A 21,217-nucleotide genomic window follows, 5' to 3' on the forward strand; every position below is an offset into this window, starting at 1 on the left:
CAGCGATGGAGGGTACGCTCACATGGTGGCGGTGGACAAAGCAGGAGCATTTGATCGGGTAACACACTCTGGACTGATTTTCAAAGCCAAGAACGTTGGCATTGGCGGCTGCCTGCTGCACTGGCTGCAGGATTACCTCCTCAACCGCGAACTATCAGTCCTGGTCCACGGTTAATCACCCTTCCCGGCGCCCATAACAGCAGGTGTGCCCCAAGGCAGTATCCTTGGCCCGACTCTTTTTCTCTTGTTTGTGTCTGACCTGGATCAGTGCCTGACTCCCGAGACACGACTAAGTTCATTTGTAGACGACATAACCCTCTACAGCGTCATCCGCACCCAGGACAATATAAATGACATGACTGCCGCCTTGCAATCCAGCCTCAAGCGTCTTGAAGAGTGGGGAGAACGCTGGCGCATCAGATTCGAGCCCTCTAAATCGCAACAGCTGCTGCTGATGACTGCGAAAGCCACACACCCTGCTGTCCCTGACATCAAGTTTGGAGGTATCGCGGTTCGGGAAGCCGACACCATCAAGCTTCTTGGAGTGACATTTGAGGCGGAGCTGTCATTCCGGGATCACTTGCACTCAATTGCGACACGTGGCTGCCAGAGACTGGGTGTTCTCCGTCAGGCTTGCCGGATGTTAGATTACCATGGCCGCCTTTGTGCGTACAAGGGATTTGTGCGACCCATCCTTGAGTATGCTCCCCTTGTGTGGATGCGAGCTGCATCCAGCCACCTCGCCCGACTCAACGTGTGCAGTAACGTGCAATGGCCATTACTTGCCCTGGTGCCCTTCTCCAAAGCCTGTACCACCGCCGGATTGTATCTGGGCTGGTATACCTGTACAAGCTCCAGTGCATCCCAGGACCACCCCAGCTCACCGCCATGATCCCCCTCCAGCCAACCATGTAGAAGCTCGGCGCACCCGGAGTCAACCCCCTCCTGGCCAGCAGCACCATGTGCAGCTGCAGCAAGTCCTGGACTGGAGAGCACCTGCCTATGCTTCTCGCTCCTTCCCGTTTTCTGTAATCTCAGTATGGAAAAGCTTGCCAAGAGAAATTGTAAGGGCTTCACTCAGCTTGAAGGGGCTCCACACGTTCAAAGAAGATGTCCATAAGTACCTCACGCACCAACACTGGCTGATGGCTACCGACTTCTACGGATGAACTCTTGACTGTGGCACGGGTCATGTTCCTTGGTTCGGCTATGCTGATAATATTGGGCTTCATTTACCTGTTATTATTAGTTCGTTTTGTTTGTTATGATTTCCTGGTTTTCCACCCGGTTTAGTTATAATTAAGATTATTATTTGGTGCAGCTTTAGCGCTATGTGGTTTATGATTTCCCTTTTTCTTAAGTTCGTATTTTGCGCTTTTGGGCGTCATTATTTTCTTCTCATTATTTCGCACCAAGTAATTATTTCTGTCACACCGGGTATTCTCTAGCTTCTGTTTGTTTTGCAGTTGTTCTTGTGCACCCCCCCCCCCCCCCAAACCCATTTTTCGATGCCTAGTTGCAACGCTGACGCCGAGACCTCTGGTCGGTTGAGTTGCTCCCAGCACATCAGCACGTCGTCCCTACATCCCCTATGTTTTGTCCTTTTCCTCGTTTCTTTTTGTTCTCCACCTGTTTTCCAGTAGGGCTGCATCAATATTAAAAAACAAAAAACAAAACAAAAAAACGCACTCAGTCCATGTACATGTACATGTATGATTGTCAGTCGTGCAAGCTGACAAAGCGCCATCACGTGATTGTATTGTGTGGTGCCTGAGAAGAACAGGACGTAAAGCATGTGTGACTAGCTGTAATCCTGGACTAGATCACATACATGACTACATGCCTGGGAATATGCTGGTTGAAAGAACAAACAACAACAACCACTCCTAGTCCTCATGATCATCCTAAATAAATCATTGACACAGACGGTGAAGAGAACAAGTTGCCCAAACACTGCCATCAGAATCAAATAATTACTTGCCTCCGTGTTCTATTGTAAAAAGCATTGAGAAAAAAAAGAAGTATTGACACATTTGAAATTCAGAGTTGCTTTAGAAAACGTATTCATACCGTAGTCATACATGTGTAGCGGGCCGCAGTCTCTCTCTGAGGCAAATGCACACGGGTCTCAGTGAACACACTGTAACTGGCAATTGAAATGTACTGGCAACGAAATTAACTAACTGGCAACTAAATTAACTGATTGGAAATAAAAGAATCGTGAGCAGCAGCTTTTATGCAAAGGCAGACTCCGTACGCTAGTGTACGGGGATACGCTAACGTATGGGGATACAGTACGGGGATATGCTAACGTACGGGAATACAGTTAAACGTACGGGGATATGCTAACGTACGGGAATTTTTTTTTTTAACAGGCGGTAATTTTTATTAACTCTCAAAATAGAAATGAAAAACGTAAAATGTTTGGCACCTATGAAGTCAGGGGATGGCCCACGCCTGGTAAAAAAACAATGAGGAGTTAAATACAAAGAAAAGGAACTGAAAATACAAAAGTAAATGAAACACCATTACCAAAGAAACTGTACTGTATCATGTACACCGTTTATGGCACCAGGGCACATTCAGCAGCTGCCAGCACAGCCGAACCAGACAGATGTCGAGGCGGGTTCCGACGGTGACCACGTAGACTGGCAACCATTGCTCGAACAAGGCAAAAGGAGATCTTCGCCCGTACAAAAGCCATCATAACCGGGAAAGGTTCACGGCGCTTTTCACACAGCTTGCTGGCAATCCTGGCAAAGAGTGCCGAAGCAGCTTTCCCCTGGCCGCCAGTGGTTGCAAAAACCACGGGTACAAACGAGGAATGCTCCACCTCCAGGACTCGCCGTTCATACTTACGCCTCTTCTCCTGCTCGTGCTTTCTGTAGACAGACGGGAGAGTAAGGTTTCGGTTGGAGGGGACAAAAGGGTTAAACACCCGAACATCAAACATTGTCCTCTCTAACCTACTCCCATACACTCCACGTGCTGCCACATCAAGACGAGCATGAGCCTCCGTGTTGGCCGACCGGAGAGGGAATGTTTCACCAGAGAGGGGTTCCAACTCTGGCTCCACGCTGACGTCATGCGCAACCTCACGCAACAGATTAGCGGTTAGATCCCGGAGCTCGTTGTGGCGCATCCCAGTGAATCCTCCGATGGCACATGATAGGGCATGGGTGGTGTCGAAGGGTTTTCCACAGGTGCAGTGAGACGGCAACCGGGGAGGGGTCCAGCCGTAGCGCAGACATAGGGCATCCCGGAAGCCAGCCTTGTGGATGGTAAACTGGAACCGGCGAGATGGCCGACTAGTGAGCCAACTGGAGGCACCTTTCTCTGCGGCTAGATCCAGAGTCCGCCTGTGGTCGTCACTCAGGGTATCCCTGAGGGAGGAGAGGGCCATTGCCTGATCTTGGCGACGTACGGGAATACAGTAACGTACGGGAATACAGTAACGTACGGGAATACAGTAACGTACGGGAATATACTAACGTACGGGAATACGCTATACGCTACACCTCCCCTCTCAAATACAATCACGTCCTCGTGATTAGTAGCGGTTTGGTGGGCGGATCAATTGGCGGTTCCGGAGATTGTAGGGGTGAACAGGAGGGGGAATTACAGGGGCAGGAGGTAGCGGCTGAGGGAGTGGCGGAGGGAGCGGCTGAGCAGGGTGGGGCATTACAGGGTGAATGATTGGAGTGTAAGTGGTCGGAGGTGGAGCAACAGGTGGTAGGCAGACATACTGTTTCAGGCGGTTGATGTGAACAACTTGACGGCGTTTCGTTCGGGAAGCCTCGATGCGGACTGTGATATTGTCGAGAACAGTGACAACTTGGTGGGGTCCTGTCCATGGAGAATGGAACTTGGGAGACTGGCCAGCGGGAACAACAGGAGAGTGCAGGAATACCAGATCGCCTACGGCATACTGCGTGGGCGGAGCGTTGCCATCATAGTTCCTCTTCTGACGTTGTTGGGCTTTGGCACCGTGGGCTCGGGCAGTGGTGAATGTCTTACGCAGGGAGTCTTGAAGTTGCAGGACATAACGCGGGGCAGTAGTGGGTGGTGTAGCAGGAGGTTGACCGTACACGAGATCGATGGGCAGAGTTGCTTCTCGGCCAAACATCAGACGGAAAGGTGTAAACGATGTGGTGTCATTCACGCTCATACGGTAAGCTAATAGAGCACGTTGCAGATAGCGGTCCCAATCTTGGTGATCATTGATGGTTGTGGCGAGGATGCGCTCCAGTGTTCTGCTAAACCGCTCGATGAGGCCGTCACTCTGGGGATGGTAGGGCGTCGTTCGAGTTTTGTGAATATCCAGCATCGCACAGATGGACTTGAACAGGTTGGACTCGAACTGGGCACCTTGGTTAGTGTGCAGACTATGCGGTGCACCATAGCGACAGACGAAGCCATCAACGAAATACCGGGCGACTGTCTCGGCCCGGATGTCTGGGAGTGGAAACGCCTCGTACCACTTCGTGAAATAGTCTCCAACGACGAGGATGTAGCGGTTTCCTCGAGGTGTCACCGGAAGCGGGCCCATAATATCCATTCCGACTCGTTGTAGAGGAAAGGATGGCTGCGACGTCACCATTGGCGCCCGAGGTGTTGGGACAGGTGGTTTGCGGCGCTGGCAAACTTCACAGGCGCGAATGAACAGGTCAATATCATCGGACATACCAGGCCAATAGAAGCGCGGTCGGGCCTGGGACGTTGTTCGATTGGTACCCATGTGACCAGCAGGGATGTGACTGTGAAGTAAGGCGAGCACTTCTCGTTGGAGCGACGGAGGAACCACCAGCTGCAGGGAGTGCGAACTACCATCTTCCGATTCATACTTGCGGTACAGAATGTCGTTGTCGAGTATCAGGCGGCTGAACTGATGGTAGAGAGCGAGACGGAACCTGCTAGAACCTTGCAGTTCAGGGCTGTGACGATCAGGCCGCTGAGACTGCCGGACCCACGTCATAGCTGCGGCGACATCAGGATCCTGGATTTGGGCATCACAGACCCGCATTAGCGATGTAGGAGGCAGCGAAGAATCAGTACTAATGGCAGCATTTGTCAGAGCAGGGTCGGCGGGCGGTGAAGGAGGTTTGCGAGAGAGACCATCCGCATTAGCATGAGCCTTACCAGGGCGATGGACAATGCGGTAATCAAACATAGCCAAGCGTTCAATCCAGCGAGCAAGCAAGCCATCTGTGCCAGTGAAGTTGTGCAGCCAGACTAAAGCTTTGTGATCAGTGCTTAGTGTGAAGTGTGCGCCAGCAAGATAGTGACGGAAATATTCACAGAATGTGACAACAGCTAGAAGTTCCTTCCTAGTAGCACTATAGCGGCGTTGGCTATGTGAAAGGCTCTTACTAGCGTAAGCTACAACATGCTCTGCGCCATTTGAATCTTTCTGAGAGAGGACAGCGCCCATAGCAAAGTCACTAGCATCTGTGTCGAGGATGAACGTGTGATTCGGAATGGGGTTTGCAAGAACTGGGCGGGTAAGAAGTGCATGTTTTAGCGTATTGAACGCTTGAGATGAAGCATCTGACCAAGCAAATGTGGCTTTGGATTCTGTGAGGGCATGCAGTGGCTGGGCAAGCATTGAAAACTTTGGAATAAATCGGCGGTAATAAGACGCAAAGCCAAGAAATGTCCTAACTGCTGTCTTACTTGTGGGTTGACGCCAGGTGCGGACGGATTCCAGTTTACCAGGGTTAGGACGAATGCCGTCGTGGGCGAAGTGAAAGCCCAGGTAGACGACAGATGGTTGTAGTAGGTTGCATTTCGATGGCTTGATCTTCAGACCAGCTTTGCGGAGACACAGGAACACAGCGCGGAGGTTGGTGAGATGCTCTTGGAACGTCTTGGAGAACACAATGATATCGTCTAGATATACGAGGCAGATTGCTGGGATGAGGACACGAAGCACTGTAGACACCAGGCGCTGAAACGTGCCAGGTGCGTTGCACAATCCAAAAGGCATAACATTCCACTGAAATAAGCCGAACGGAGTGGTAAAGGCAGACTTTACCTTGGCAGATTCAGTGAGCTCTACCTGCCAGTAACTGGATGTGTTGAGAAGTACTTACAGCCTTGCATGGCGTCAATAGCATCGTCGACGCGGGGTAACGGGAAGGCATCACGCTTTGTGCGCTGGTTGAGTTTGCGGTAATCGACACAGAGGCGGATACTATCGTCCGGTTTGCGTACAACGACTATTGGAGCAGCCCATGGACTCGCGGAAGGCTCCACTATACCATCGTCAATGAGTCGGTCAATATGATCCCGTACCTCAGCTTGACGGTGCACGGGCAGGCGGCGAGGCTGCATCCGAATAGGCTGGTCCGTTGTAGTAGGAATGTCGTGAGTGATGACTTGAGTGCGACCCACGTCAGATGGGCCGGTTGAGACGATGTCGGAAAACTCCTCTAACAGAGCGTGGAGCTGGGATTGTTGATCAGGCGGCAGATTGCTGGTGTTGAACATAGCAGTGACAGACTGAGCGGTAGCAGCAGCAGACGTGTACTCGGCGGGGTAATCAGCAGGAGGTTTTGTGGCAGAAGAGTCGATGGTGCCTGGTGACAGAGAGCCAAGCGGGCAGTTCTCAGGTAGTGTGATGGGGTGCTCGTTGGGGTTGATCAGACGGACGGGCACCATGTTATCAGTGACGGTAGCCAGAGTAGCGAGGCCGACAATGTGGTGAGTACTGCAGGTAGACTCACAAGGCTCAAACAGCAGGGGGCTATCAGAATAATGGCAGGAAGCAACTTTTGCGGAGCAAATGTAATGAGACATGGCAGGGACGGTCACAGCAGCGGGAAGCGTGCATAAAACGGGAGTAGCGGAGAGCGAAGCGGCACGGACAGGTGACGGGATCACAGTGGGGGAATGCAGGGGAATAACGTGACCAGCAATGGACATGTTGGAAGTGGCGAAATCAAGCGAACACGCTTGGGCATGCAAAAATTCAACCCCTAGAATGACCTCGGGATGGATGGAGGCAACTAAGAACTCATGCAGGACAGGCGGGGTGGTGGGCGAAACAGAAATGTGCAACTCAGCTTGACCTAAAATCGCTACGGACGAGCCATCCACAGAAAGGATGCGTGAGGGGGGTGGAGGGGACAGGGATGGGCGATTACTCAGAGACTCCCACAGCTTCTTGCTCACAATTGACTTGGAAGACCCACTGTCTAACAAAGCATTGGAATCGACTGCGTTCACAGTCACGGGTATTACAGGTAGGCGGCATGCATGGTCGCGTCGGGACAAACTCGACGAAAAAAAGTGTAATGGGGAGAGGTTGGGGAGAAAAGCACGTACATCAGGGAGGCGGTGGCGGTACAGCACAGTGAGCAAAACCGTTAAAATCGTGAGCGTAACAGGGTGGGCAAGGAGCAAGACAGCAGTAGAAGGTAACAGGAGGGTTTGAGAACAAAGTTGACCCGGAAGTGACCTTGTCATGTTTTTGACAGGCTGTGGTTTGACCCTGTCAATTTGTGGTTTGACCTTGATTACTTTACCGTGACATCCGTCAAATAGTGATACCAGATTACGTGTAACACCCGTGTACTGCGATCCACCTGTGTTACCATAACTTTTGAAGAAAGTGTGACTTTAACTTTGAAAAGTGTGACGGTAACTTTGAAAAGTGTTTGTTGTGCTGTTACAATAATTTTTTGAAACTGTATCAATGAAATGTCTTTTATTTTTATTACAAACTCTGTTTTATCATTATTTGTTAAACTGTGTGCGTGCAACAAACTCTGTTTTCCCTCTGGAGTGTCACGGCGAGCACCACCACCAAACCTGATACTCCACGAGCAAAGCAATGCATCACCGTTGTAAACATGCTCGACTCTGCATGAAGCAGCAGCAGGTTAGTGTAACAAACTCTGCTTTCCCTCTGGAGTATCACGGTGAGCACCACCACCACCACCACCACCACCACCAAACCTGATACTCCACGAGCAAAGCAATCCATCACCGTTGTAATCCTGCTCGACTCTGCATGAAGCAACAGGTTAGCCGGCAATGACAAATTGAAGAGAGGTACCACTGCGAAGAAGACGATCACTTGCGCGCTACTCGAAGAGAGGTACATGTACTCAGGATGTAGCCCTGTGAAGAAGACGATCACCTGCGATACATCTGAAATGAATGAATGATGCGATGCATCAGCTAGCCGTCTAGCGTCGTGTTTGAGTAAAGGTGAAGTGATGTGCGCTCAAGTGCATGGATCTACGCTAACTATTCACGGTCTGCGAGTACTTGTCATGCACAAACTTGTCGGACAGGTAGAACAATGCCGAAGACAAGGTGTCAAGTCTGTCCGTGTAGTTACTTTAAGTGCTTGACTGTGTTGTGCATGTACATGTAAGTGCTTAGAGGTTTTCGGTGGAAGCATACAGAATTGAAAGAGCGTTTACACTAGTTTGAGAACAAATGTGCACGGTGGTAAATGTCTCAAGCTGTTTGTGGACAATTGCCTCACCTCGTGATGGAGAAAATGCAAGCACATGCATACTGAGACCACGAGCGCTCACCTCGTGATGAAGAAAATGCCTCCGCCTGCACCGCCTCCGAACGAGGAAAAGTGTTGGCACAACCATCAGGTTGTGAGTGAAGGACAGTACGTGTGTACGACTTGTGGACTGGTGCTGGGTAACGTCTTAATGGCCGAAGTGAACTTCTTCGATCGTTGTGTACTCCCGAGATCGTACGCCGCTCGTGAACGTCTGAGTGCTGTGGACAAGCATCTGATTAGATTCATGGAGCGCACGGGAGTGCAGGTGCAGCTTCACGGTGTTCAAGAGCGGCTGCAGTTCATGAAGAAGGACAGCGGCTATAAAAGTCTGAACTATGCCATCGCTCTGAGCTGCATCTGTCATGAGGATAAAGCAGCCTGTTATGCACTGAGATCTTATCTATCGAAAAGCAACGTGTCATGGGCACGGTCCAGTCGACTCGTCAGCTGCATGCCTAGACAGTTTTCTGATATTTGGCTGCGGCATCTCTTGATCAATGCCAAGCCCTTGACACGCCGTCAGACCTCCAGATTGAATGAAAACCTTGACAAGTTCAGTAGGGAGCAGAACGACGCAATGAGACTCCTGATCGAGTCTTACGGCTGTGGCAGTGATAGGCATGTTGACTCGCTACCGGACGATCTGCGATGTGCTCTTTATAGATTTTCCTACGCCGCGATCAAGCCCCGAGCGGTCGCGAAAAGGAGGAAGAAGACTGGTGCTGTTCCATACACGCTTTTTTGATCACATCGAGATATTATAAGATCACGCTGATCGTTTGACCGGTACTCTTTTGTTCTTTTGCAGTTTAGTGAACAACCTTTACTTTCTGTCCGCCTCACCATGAACGCTATGGATATCGGCATGTGGATGGTGCTGAGCAAGCACGAGGACAGTAGTTGTGTGCTCCGATCGCTGCTACATTGTGTGGCTCTGAAAGGCCTGTGTCCTGTCGAAGACCTCCAGACGGTGGCGAAAGATGAGCGTCTGGAGGTGCTCTGGAAACTGGCCCGTAACCTTGCCAGGCATCGCAGGGTCTACTTGATTACCGCGACGCAAGTGCTGCTTTCTGAGCAAGTGTTGGCGGATGGGGGCGCACTGCTGCCGCACTACCTGAAGCGGATATTCGCAATCATGAGCGAACGTTGGATTGACGATGCAAGGACATTCCCCTCGCTCATCTGATCGTGATATGTGAGCAGGCCGTAATCACGATGCAACCTGCCATTGCCAGCAAGATCATCGCGTGCTACGAGCACGAGCTACACCGAGTACCCGTGAGACAGTGCCGGCAACACAGCGGATCAGGGAACATTTTACTTTGTGCTATGTAATTTGTATTTTTGTATCACTGATTTATTTGCATTGTAATTGATGATCAATATCGTCATGAGCATCATCATCATCATCATCAGAAACATAATCAATGTTCTTGATAAATGAAACGATATTAATTGTAAATGCGAAAGTTTTTGTATACTCCTGTGATGGAATCATCCATTATGAGCACGGCTTGGTGATGATAAATGGGGCGAGTCCTGAACGCAAGCGTGCACTTGTTCTTGCGAGGTATCTCCTTGTGTGAGATCCAGTAGCGCTGTTCGTTCGCTCCAAGCTCTTCTGCGTTTGCGGGGTATCCCACCAGCATGTACAGTCCAACGGGTATGATAGTAGCTCCATCCAGTGATTTTTCAAAGGGAAACTCCACAAGTACCAGCGATGTGTTGGCATGATTTTCCTGTAGGGTATCCTCCACGATACGCACCGTAGGAGCTGCACTCCTCTCACCAGGCGGTCCACGTTGTCCAGCTTCTCCAACAGGCCCTTGCAGACCTTGCTCTCCTCGTACTCCTTGCAGACCTTGTGGACCCGGGGACCCTTTCAGTGACGCAGTAACAACCCACTCGGTATCGTTTAGCTTTTCGTAGACGAGTCCACTGTCAGAGTTGTGGAAAAAGTCACCCACCCTGCCATCATGCGTGTTCATTACTCATCACCTTCTTTCGTTGCCCTCTAGCCTGAACTGGCATGTTCTTGAGGCAGCTATCCTTTAGCCTCGTCTTCGATCGTGATGTATAAAAGCATCCTGTCATAGCAAACCGCTCATCAGTTATTGCCGAAGAAAATGAAGCGGAGACTTGAGAACGTAGAGGAAGGGGGGCCCTCTCCGAGAGCACCCAGAGAGTCGCGAATGAATCTCCAGCGCAGCGCACCGCGTGGATACTAGAAAGAGTATCGCGCCGAGCTGAATGAAGACGACATGGATGTGTTGAGCGTGCTCAACGACCTGATTCCGGATATCACGGAAACAATGGTGCACGAGCTGCAGACGCAACAGTACAAAGCCGTGCTGGTGGCCTGCGTACAGATGGAGAAGGTCGACGCGACCGGTTGATCCACCGTCACCTCTCCATTTTTCCGGAGTAAAGCGCAGACTGTGCATCAAGCCTTGGAAGTGGAGGACGTACTGAAGTCGTCCATCGACCACATTATTCAGAAGCTGGAAGCCTGGATTCGTGAAGGATCCGGTTGGGTCGTAATCCAAGTGAAGAGCGTCCACTTGGACATTGCTCGCTACCGACCGATGCGCATCTCATCCTATCTGCCCCTACCAAAAACTATAGCCGCATCGAGAGCAGTCGTCAAAGTGAGGAACCGTGACGATCAATGTCCGAAGTGGGCTGGTCTATGAGCACTACACCCGGCAGCCGATCACGTTGATCGAGTGACCAACTATATGCCGTATGCTAACAATCTCGATGTCACGGACGTAGATTTTCCGGCTTCTCTCGTCGACGTTTACAAGGTAAGGTTCACTTGATCGAGTCCTTGTCACATGTCGTTGTTTTGTGAAGTGGCTGTCTTGAAATCATGACAACTTGCTCGCATCTGACGTCTCAAGCAACGACGTTTGCTGTTGTTGTTGTTGTTGTTGTTGTTGTTGTTGTTGTTGTTGTTGTTGTTGTTGTTGTTGTTGTTGTTGTTGTTGTTGTTGTTGTTGTTGTTGTTGTTGTTGTTGTTGTTGTTGTTCTTGTTCTTGTTGTTGTTGTTGTTGTTGTTGTTGTTGTTGTTGTTGTTGTTGTTGTTGTTGTTGTTGTTGTTGTTGTTGTTGTTGTTGTTGTTGTTGTTCTTGTTGTTGTTGTTGTTACCCTGCAGGTGGAAAAAGCCAATGACTTGTCCATCAACGTCTTTGGATATGAGGATGATCTTTACCCACTCAAATTGACAGGCGCAGACGATGCCATCAACCTGCTGGTCATCCACGACGATGGTGTCAACCACTTTGCGTGGATTAAGAACTTCGGTGCGCTGTGTGCCCATCAGCGGAAGAAGAAGGCAAGAGTGCATTTCTGCATGCGTTGCCTCCCTTCACACAACAGTGTCGAGACGCTCGAACGACACCAACGGTACTGCAAAGATGTAAAGTTTGCTGCCGTTGAAATGCCCGAGCCGGGCGAAAAATTGATGTTCAAGGACATCGTCAAGGTGATGAAAATGCCCTACGTCATCTACGCTGGCACCGAATGCCTGGTGAAGCCATGTTCGGCGCAGCATGGTCACGAGCCGTTCGAGATGCTGAGCATGTTCCGTGTGGCGTGTCATACGTCACAGTGAGAACTGATGGAAGGCTGATGAACCGCTTCATGTACAGAGGTAGTATCACACCTCCATCGAATGACTAGTCTGACTTAGATCAATCAACAGCATGTTGTATGTTCATAAGCCTGATGATGATGATGATGATGATGATGATGATGAGTGCTGTCTTTGCAATTACCTGTATACCTGCATTATACAACTATTGTGTGTGTGTGTGTGTACTTGTTCTTGTTTGTTGCTTTCAGGGCCGGATGCGATAAGCACGTTGTTCGAGGCACTTGCAGAGGAGGAGGAGGAGGAGCGCATCAAAGACGATCTGGTGGAGCGTGACATGATCATCACCGAACAACAGCAGGGAGAGTTTCGCAACGCCTCGGAGTGCTGGGCGTGTCATAGGCCACTCGGCGATGATAGGGTACGTGATCATGATCATATCATGGGTCTGTATCGTGGAGCAGCGCATGCATCCTGTAACCTTAAGATGAGGATTGTGCGGGACACTCAGATCATCCCGGTCATCTTCCACAATCTCAAGGGTTACGACGCTCACCTGCTCATATCTAGCATTGGACTCACCGCTATCGAAACCGAGCGCTATGTTGATAGAACCGGACGGACGCGAGCGTTCAAGAAGGGAAAGATTGGTGTGATACCGAATAACATGGAGCGCTACGTGTCCTTCACATGGGGACACTTTCGCTTCATCGACAGCCTGGCCTTCCTGAATACGTCTTTGGAGAAGCTGGTGAGCAACACGCCACGTGATTCCTTTGCACACCTCTCATCCCTGGTGGCACGGCATGCAACTCGTATGAACAGCAGCAGCAGCAATGAGGAGCTGTTCGACCTTTTGCGTCGCAAGGGTGTGTATCCGTATGAGTATATGGACGACTTCACCTGTACCCCCGAGTCACCACGATCGTCTCAACGACTATCCCCCGGCTCCAGAGTGCGTGAGCATCGCGGAGGATTTGCTCTCACCCTACCAGCAAGATTTCCTCGAACAGACCCCGGTCAGCGGTTTAGGAGTGGCGAAACTCGTACCGCATCTGATGCCAAAGCATAGATACGTCCTACACTACCGCAACTTGCAGCTCTACCGCCAGCTAGGACTAACCATTGGTACAGTCCACCGAGTCTTGAGCTTCACTCAACAGCCCTGGATGAAACCCTACATTACCCTTAACACGGAGAGACGCAGAACCGCCCACAACGACTTTGAAAAGGACTTTTATAAACTAATGAACAACGCGGTGTTTGGGAAAACAATGGAGAACGTCAGAAGGCGCCACAACATCAAACTGTATCGAGACGAGGAGGAGGAGGAGGAAGACAGCATCGTCAATGCCATTGCCAAGCTGACGTGCGTTCGTCATGTGCTGTTCGAGAACGAACTGGCAGGTGTCGAGAACAAGAAGACCAAGGTCACGCTGTGCAAACCAGTCTACGTGGGCATGTGCGTCCTGGAACCTAGCAAGGAGCTCATGTACCGGTTCTACCACCTGGAGCTCAAAGCCCGTTACGGAGATCGAGTGCATCTTCTGTACACAGACACGGACTCGCTTGTGCTGCAGTTCAACACCGAAGATCTCTACGCCGACATGGATGCTACGCTAGATCTGTGTGACACCAGCAATTTCCCCACGGATCACCGTCTGCGCAGTGACACCAACAAAAAGTCGTCGGCAAATTTAAGGACGAACTCGGCGGAAAGCTCATGACCGAGTTTGTAGCACTGCGCAGTAAGATGTATTGCTACGACGGAGAGGAGAGTGGACGGCGAGCAAAGGGTGTGAAGAAGACTGTAACTCGCAAGTTTACGATCCAGGACTATCGACAGTGTTTGCAGACGAAGAAGGCGACGCAGCATCCCATGACCAACTTGAGGAGCCATCGTCATACCATCTTCACCGAGACCACCACCAAGCTATCGCTGTCACCGTTCGATAGCAAGCGATACATACTAGCGGATGGCATATCAACGTTGGCCTATGGACACTTCAGGATTTAGAAAATTTTGAGAAACGTGTCATTATCAGGCATTTTTCCTCTCTGTACATACATCACCTTTTTATTTTCCGAGTACGCTACAAGTCACTTGCATGTTTGCATACATGCGGCTCTCCTCTGCTGCCTCCACTGCCAACCACTCCAGCCCACTGTAAACACTGTCCTACTGCTGCTGCTGCTTGCAATGCTATACGCCTCTCATCCACCTCTGTACAGGATGACTCTACGTCATGACTGTAGATGTTTTATTCATTTTTTTGTTTTGTTTTTTTTTGTTTGTTTTTGTTTTGAATAATAAATGATGAGTTCAATCCACTCCATCCAGCTCGTCCCAGAGCAGTCAAGAGTTACCATGGTTACAGGACTCTCCATGTCTCTCAAGGGGGGAGGGGCATGCACACAGTATGAAGAATACAGTTCACTGTATCCTACAATCTCTCTAGTGAGAGCTAAAGATAAGCACACACACACACACACACACACAGAGTATTGTTATTGTTCCAAGCCACTTATACGGGCAAAGCACACTATCACTAGCACCACACACACTAGCACCACACACACGCACCCACACAGAGTTACATCAGCATCACCTTAATGCATATGGCAATGAGGATCACCAACTTGATGACGGCCAAGGTGATCAAGATACATCCAGTGGTGCATCGTCTGCGTCTGTGTCCAATATCACACCGCCTCCTGCAATTTGTAACGTTACAACTGAGTTCAGGTATGCAAGGTACCTGAACGGATGATTCCGGGCTTGCTGCTGCTGCTGCCAGTGATGGCGGTGGCGGACATGGCAGGAGGGGTGGCGATGGGGTGATAGGTGGTGTAAAAGCGTGTGCAGTTGGTGCGTCGGGAGAGCGTCGTGGTGGTGGTGGTGGTGGTGGTCGGGCACGCCTTGGCGGTAGGGGTGGTGGTGGTGATGGTGAGCATGGTGATGATGACGACGATGCCGGTGTTACAAGTCGGGGGTTTGCGTGCACATATCCTACTGATCGGCGTTCGGCATTCGGTGTGGATGGTGACGTAGGTGCTGCTGACAGCCGAGAGCCAGGCGGTGACAGGGATGACGGATATGATGCAGGGGATGCCTGCGGTGACTGTTGAAAGGGTACGCTGGCGGCTTCCTCCATAATAAATCTCTCTCTTTCTCTTTCTCTCTCCTTCTCACAACTAGAGCTTTCTTGGTCTGAGTTTTCTTATTTGCATTTTGGGGAAACGAAGCACTTTTTCACCACTTTTTCTTAGCTTCCGCCAGCATTGCACAACGTGATGGAGCAGGCGATCGAGATTCGAAAATGTACGACAGTTTACGATGAACACGTGCGGCTGGGCATGTTAGAGACGGGATGCAACACACACACACACACACACACACACACAGGCACGTGTGACACGGTCGAGCATGTTAGAGAGAGAGAGAGATGGGCTTGTAGGAACTGTTATTCAATAGCTGAACACCATCATGTTACTTGACAACTTGTTCAACGTACACATCCACTATCGTAAACAGTGAACGCATGCACGCACCCGCGCGCGCGCACACCGTCCACTGATAGACGGTAACGGCTCGATCGTTTCAGATATTTTCCAACTGTTTGTTCGATATCCACGAGTTGAACTTGTCCGGATAGTCTTCCCACTTGACAAGTGATTGTCCACGTTGTTTGTGCAGTACTTGCTCAACGCGCAATTTTACCTGCTCCGTTTTCTGCAAATGCTGCTCGTAGAAAGAACCCAGAACGCGTTCATCCATGAGATCGCGAATGCGATAGGTGACGGGGCGGGTGGGCAGGACTCCGTCCACGACAAACACCTCTTCCGTCCAGTTCGGAGTGTAGCCCTTTTTGAAATGACGTTGGATCACTGCAATTCTAACCTGATCACCTTCGGTAAAGCGCGGGGGATGAGCATCCGGTCTCAAGGCAGGAAAATCCTGTACAAACGCTGCGTTGCGCTCGCGCGAGGCTTCCGCGGGAGTCATGCCGATGCTGCGATGCCTTCTGGCATTGTAATCACTAATCGTCAACGAGTCGGGGCAGCACATCCACGTTGATGTTGGTCGAGTTGGCCGTAAAGTATTGCCACATGCGCGATTTGAGCGTCCTGTTGAAGCGCTCCACGACCACGGCCTTTCCCTCGTTGTGAGTGCTGTACATCTCAACCACCGTTTTAGAGTTGCGTTGTGGAACTCCTTTCCCTCCTCAACCCAGAGTTTACGTGGTGACCTCTCGCTGCTTTGAACGAAGTTGCGAAACGCATCGCGCACGGCGATACCTGTTTTGTTCTTGAGCGCCACCACCCAGGCGTACACCGGGGTCTACCTGCTGAACAGATCGATCACGGTGAGCAAGTAAAGTACCCCTTGTTGTATTTGGCAAACGCTTGCATGTCCACCAGGTCTGCACTCAAACTATCGTCAAGTCCGTGTACGATCACACGCCTTCGGGGAAAGCGCACCCTCCGTGGCTTGTGCATGTCACGCGCCAACCGCTCCGTCCAGCTACTTTTGCTTGCGCTGCCGTCGCCGCCACCTCCGCCGTTGACGTCATCGCTCATCGTCATGATCAGTTGCCGAGTTGGTCGTTGGTAGACAGATTGTAGGATACAGTGAACTGTATCCTGTGTGCATGCCCCCCCCCCCCTTGAGAGACATGGAGAGTCCTGTAACCATGGTAACTCTTGACTGCTCTGGGACGAGCTGGATGGAGTGGATTGAACTCATCATTTATTATTCAAAACAAAAACAAACAAAAAAAAACAAAACAAAAAAATGAATAAAACATCTACAGTCATGACGTAGAGTCATCCTGTACAGAGGTGGATGAGAGGCGTATAGCATTGCAAGCAGCAGCAGCAGTAGGACAGTGTTTACAGTGGGCTGGAGTGGTTGGCAGTGGAGGCAGCAGAGGAGAGCCGCATGTATGCAAACATGCAAGTGACTTGTAGCGTACTCGGAAAATAAAAAGGTGATGTATGTACAGAGAGGAAAAATGCCTGATAATGACACGTTTCTCAAAATTTTCTAAATCCTGAAGTGTCCAGGACCGTAGGCCAACGTTGATATGCCATCCGCTAGTATGTATCGCTTGCTATCGAACGGTGACAGCGATAGCTTGGTGGTGGTCTCGGTGAAGATGGTATGACGATGGCTCCTCAAGTTGGTCATGGGATGCTGCGTCGCCTTCTTCGTCTGCAAACACTGTCGATAGTCCTGGATCGTAAACTTGCGAGTTACAGTCTTCTTCACACCCTTTGCTCGCCGTCCACTCTCCTCTCCGTCGTAGCAATACATCTTACTGCGCAGTGCTACAAACTCGGTCATGAGCTTTCCGCCGAGTTCGTCCTTAAATTTGCCGACGACTTTTTGTTGGTGTCACTGCGCAGACGGTGATCCGTGGGGAAATTGCTGGTGTCACACAGATCTAGCGTAGCATCCATGTCGGCGTAGAGATCTTCGGTGTTGAACTGCAGCACAAGCGAGTCCGTGTCTGTGTACAGAAGATGCACTCGATCTCCGTAACGGGCTTTGAGCTCCAGGTGGTAGAACCGGTACATGAGCTCCTTGCTAGGTTCCAGGACGCACATGCCCACGTAGACTGGTTTGCACAGCGTGACCTTGGTCTTCTTGTTCTCGACACCTGCCAGTTCGTTCTCGAACAGCACATGACGAACGCACGTCAGCTTGGCAATGGCATTGACGATGCTGTCTTCCTCCTCCTCCTCCTCGTCTCGATACAGTTTGATGTTGTGGCGCCTTCTGACGTTCTCCATTGTTTTCCCAAACACCGCGTTGTTCATTAGTTTATAAAAGTCCTTTTCAAAGTCGTTGTGGGCGGTTCTGCGTCTCTCCGTGTTAAGGGTAATGTAGGGTTTCATCCAGGGCTGTTGAGTGAAGCTCAAGACTCGGTGGACTGTACCAATGGTTAGTCCTAGCTGGCGGTAGAGCTGCAAGTTGCGGTAGTGTAGGACGTATCTATGCTTTGGCATCAGATGCGGTACGAGTTTCGCCACTCCTAAACCGCTGACCGGGGTCTGTTCGAGGAAATCTTGCTGGTAGGGTGAGAGCAAATCCTCCGCGATGCTCACGCACTCTGGAGCCGGGGGATAGTCGTTGAGACGATCGTGGTGACTCGGGGGTACAGGTGAAGTCGTCCATATACTCATACGGATACACACCCTTGCGACGCAAAAGGTCGAACAGCTCCTCATTGCTGCTGCTGCTGTTCATACGAGTTGCATGCCGTGCCACCAGGGATGAGAGGTGTGCAAAGGAATCACGTGGCGTGTTGCTCACCAGCTTCTCCAAAGACGTATTCAGGAAGGCCAGGCTGTCGATGAAGCGAAAGTGTCCCCATGTGAAGGACACGTAGCGCTCCATGTTATTCGGTATCACACCAATCTTTCCCTTCTTGAACGCTCGCGTCCGTCCGGTTCTATCAACATAGCGCTCGGTTTCGATAGCGGTGAGTCCAATGCTAGATATGAGCAGGTGAGCGTCGTAACCCTTGAGATTGTGGAAGATGACCGGGATGATCTGAGTGTCCCGCACAATCCTCATCTTAAGGTTACAGGATGCATGCGCTGCTCCACGATACAGACCCATGATATGATCATGATCACGTACCCTATCATCGCCGAGTGGCCTATGACACGCCCAGCACTCCGAGGCGTTGCGAAACTCTCCCTGCTGTTGTTCGGTGATGATCATGTCACGCTCCACCAGATCGTCTTTGATGCGCTCCTCCTCCTCCTCCTCTGCAAGTGCCTCGAACAACGTGCTTATCGCATCCGGCCCTGAAAGCAACAAACAAGAACAAGTACACACACACACACACAATAGTTGTATAATGCAGGTATACAGGTAATTGCAAAGACAGCACTCATCATCATCATCATCATCATCATCATCATCAGGCTTATGAACATACAACATGCTGTTGATTGATCTAAGTCAGACTAGTCATTCGATGGAGGTGTGATACTACCTCTGTACATGAAGCGGTTCATCAGCCTTCCATCAGTTCTCACTGTGACGTATGACACGCCACACGGAACATGCTCAGCATCTCGAACGGCTCGTGACCATGCTGCGCCGAACATGGCTTCACCAGGCATTCGGTGCCAGCGTAGATGACGTAGGGCATTTTCATCACCTTGACGATGTCCTTGAACATCAATTTTTCGCCCGGCTCGGGCATTTCAACGGCAGCAAACTTTACATCTTTGCAGTACCGTTGGTGTCGTTCGAGCGTCTCGACACTGTTGTGTGAAGGGAGGCAACGCATGCAGAAATGCACTCTTGCCTTCTTCTTCCGCTGATGGGCACACAGCGCACCGAAGTTCTTAATCCACGCAAAGTGGTTGACACCATCGTCGTGGATGACCAGCAGGTTGATGGCATCGTCTGCGCCTGTCAATTTGAGTGGGTAAAGATCATCCTCATATCCAAAGACGTTGATGGACAAGTCATTGGCTTTTTCCACCTGCAGGGTAACAACAACAACAACAAGAACAACAACAACAACAACAACAACAACAACAACAACAACAACAACAACAACAACAACAACAACAACAACAACAACAACAAGAACAAGAACAACAACAACAACAACAACAACAACAACAACAACAACAACAACAACAACAACAACAACAACAACAACAACAACAACAACAACAACAACAACAACAACAACAACAACAACAACAACAACAACAACAGCAAACGTCGTTGCTTGAGACGTCAGATGCGAGCAAGTTGTCATGATTTCAAGACAGCCACTTCACAAAACAACGACATGTGACAAGGACTCGATCAAGTGAACCTTACCTTGTAAACGTCGACGAGAGAAGCCGGAAAATCTACGTCCGTGACATCGAGATTGTTAGCATACGGCATATAGTTGGTCACTCGATCAACGTGATCGGCTGCCGGGTGTAGTGCTCATAGACCAGCCCACTTCGGACATTGATCGTCACGGTTCCTCACTTTGACGACTGCTCTCGATGCGGCTATAGTTTTTGGTAGGGGCAGATAGGATGAGATGCGCATCGGTCGGTAGCGAGCAATGTCCAAGTGGACGCTCTTCACTTGGATTACGACCCAACCGGATCCTTCACGAATCCAGGCTTCCAGCTTCTGAATAATGTGGTCGATGGACGACTTCAGTACGTCCTCCACTTCCAAGGCTTGATGCACAGTCTGCGCTTTACTCCGGAAAAATGGAGAGGTGACGGTGGATCAACCGGTCGCGTCGACCTTCTCCATCTGTACGCAGGCCACCAGCACGGCTTTGTACTGTTGCGTCTGCAGCTCGTGCACCATTGTTTCCGTGATATCCGGAATCAGGTCGTTGAGCACGCTCAACACATCCATGTCGTCTTCATTCAGCTCGGCGCGATACTCTTTCTAGTATCCACGCGGTGCGCTGCGCTGGAGATTCATTCGCGACTCTCTGGGTGCTCTCGGAGAGGGCCCCCCTTCCTCTACGTTCTCAAGTCTCCGCTTCATTTTCTTCGGCAATAACTGATGAGCGGTTTGCTATGACAGGATGCTTTTATACATCACGATCGAAGACGAGGCTAAAGGATAGCTGCCTCAAGAACATGCCAGTTCAGGCTAGAGGGCAACGAAAGAAGGTGATGAGTAATGAACACGCATGATGGCAGGGTGGGTGACTTTTTCCACAACTCTGACAGTGGACTCGTCTACGAAAAGCTAAACGATACCGAGTGGGTTGTTACTGCGTCACTGAAAGGGTCCCCGGGTCCACAAGGTCTGCAAGGAGTACGAGGAGAGCAAGGTCTGCAAGGGCCTGTTGGAGAAGCTGGACAACGTGGACCGCCTGGTGAGAGGAGTGCAGCTCCTACGGTGCGTATCGTGGAGGATACCCTACAGGAAAATCATGCCAACACATCGCTGGTACTTGTGGAGTTTCCCTTTGAAAAATCACTGGATGGAGCTACTATCATACCCGTTGGACTGTACATGCTGGTGGGATACCCCGCAAACGCAGAAGAGCTTGGAGCGAACGAACAGCGCTACTGGATCTCACACAAGGAGA

At 50.5% G+C, this 21,217-nt stretch overlaps 4 protein-coding genes across 6 annotated transcripts; 1 reads left to right on the forward strand and 3 right to left on the reverse strand.

Annotated features, from left to right (window-relative positions):
- The first annotated feature begins 10,103 nt into the window (after positions 1–10,103).
- Positions 10,104–14,450, forward strand: LOC135812432 (uncharacterized). Of its 2 annotated transcripts, none has more exons than XM_065325800.1 (2): positions 10,104–11,337; positions 11,688–14,450. In XM_065325800.1, the coding sequence occupies exon 2, from the start codon at positions 12,238–12,240 to the stop codon at positions 13,195–13,197; it is 960 nt and encodes a 319-aa protein (XP_065181872.1). In that variant the 5' UTR covers positions 10,104–11,337; positions 11,688–12,237; the 3' UTR covers positions 13,198–14,450. Both variants share the same exon structure in this region, with proteins under 2 accessions (XP_065181872.1, XP_065181873.1).
- A 269-nt stretch (positions 14,451–14,719) lies between these two features.
- Positions 14,720–15,280, reverse strand: LOC135812406 (uncharacterized). The gene has a single exon (XM_065325779.1). It carries the CDS (start codon positions 15,278–15,280, stop codon positions 14,720–14,722), a length of 561 nt encoding a protein of 186 aa, XP_065181851.1.
- A 446-nt stretch (positions 15,281–15,726) lies between these two features.
- LOC135812407 (uncharacterized) lies at positions 15,727–16,131 on the reverse strand. Its single transcript, XM_065325780.1, has one exon. The coding sequence runs from the start codon at positions 16,129–16,131 to the stop codon at positions 15,727–15,729; it is 405 nt and encodes a 134-aa protein (XP_065181852.1).
- Positions 16,132–16,864: 733 nt separating this feature from the next.
- LOC135812433 (uncharacterized) lies at positions 16,865–21,217 on the reverse strand. Of its 2 annotated transcripts, none has more exons than XM_065325802.1 (2): positions 19,984–21,217; positions 16,865–19,633 (listed from the first exon to the last, which is right to left on the reverse strand). In XM_065325802.1, exon 2 carries the CDS (start codon positions 19,081–19,083, stop codon positions 18,124–18,126), a length of 960 nt encoding a protein of 319 aa, XP_065181874.1. In that variant the 5' UTR covers positions 19,084–19,633; positions 19,984–21,217; the 3' UTR covers positions 16,865–18,123. Both variants share the same exon structure in this region, with proteins under 2 accessions (XP_065181874.1, XP_065181876.1).

This window comes from Sycon ciliatum, chromosome 3 (genome assembly GCF_964019385.1).
Source record: "Sycon ciliatum chromosome 3, ocSycCili1.1, whole genome shotgun sequence".
Classification (NCBI taxonomy): domain Eukaryota; kingdom Metazoa; phylum Porifera; class Calcarea; order Leucosolenida; family Sycettidae; genus Sycon; species Sycon ciliatum.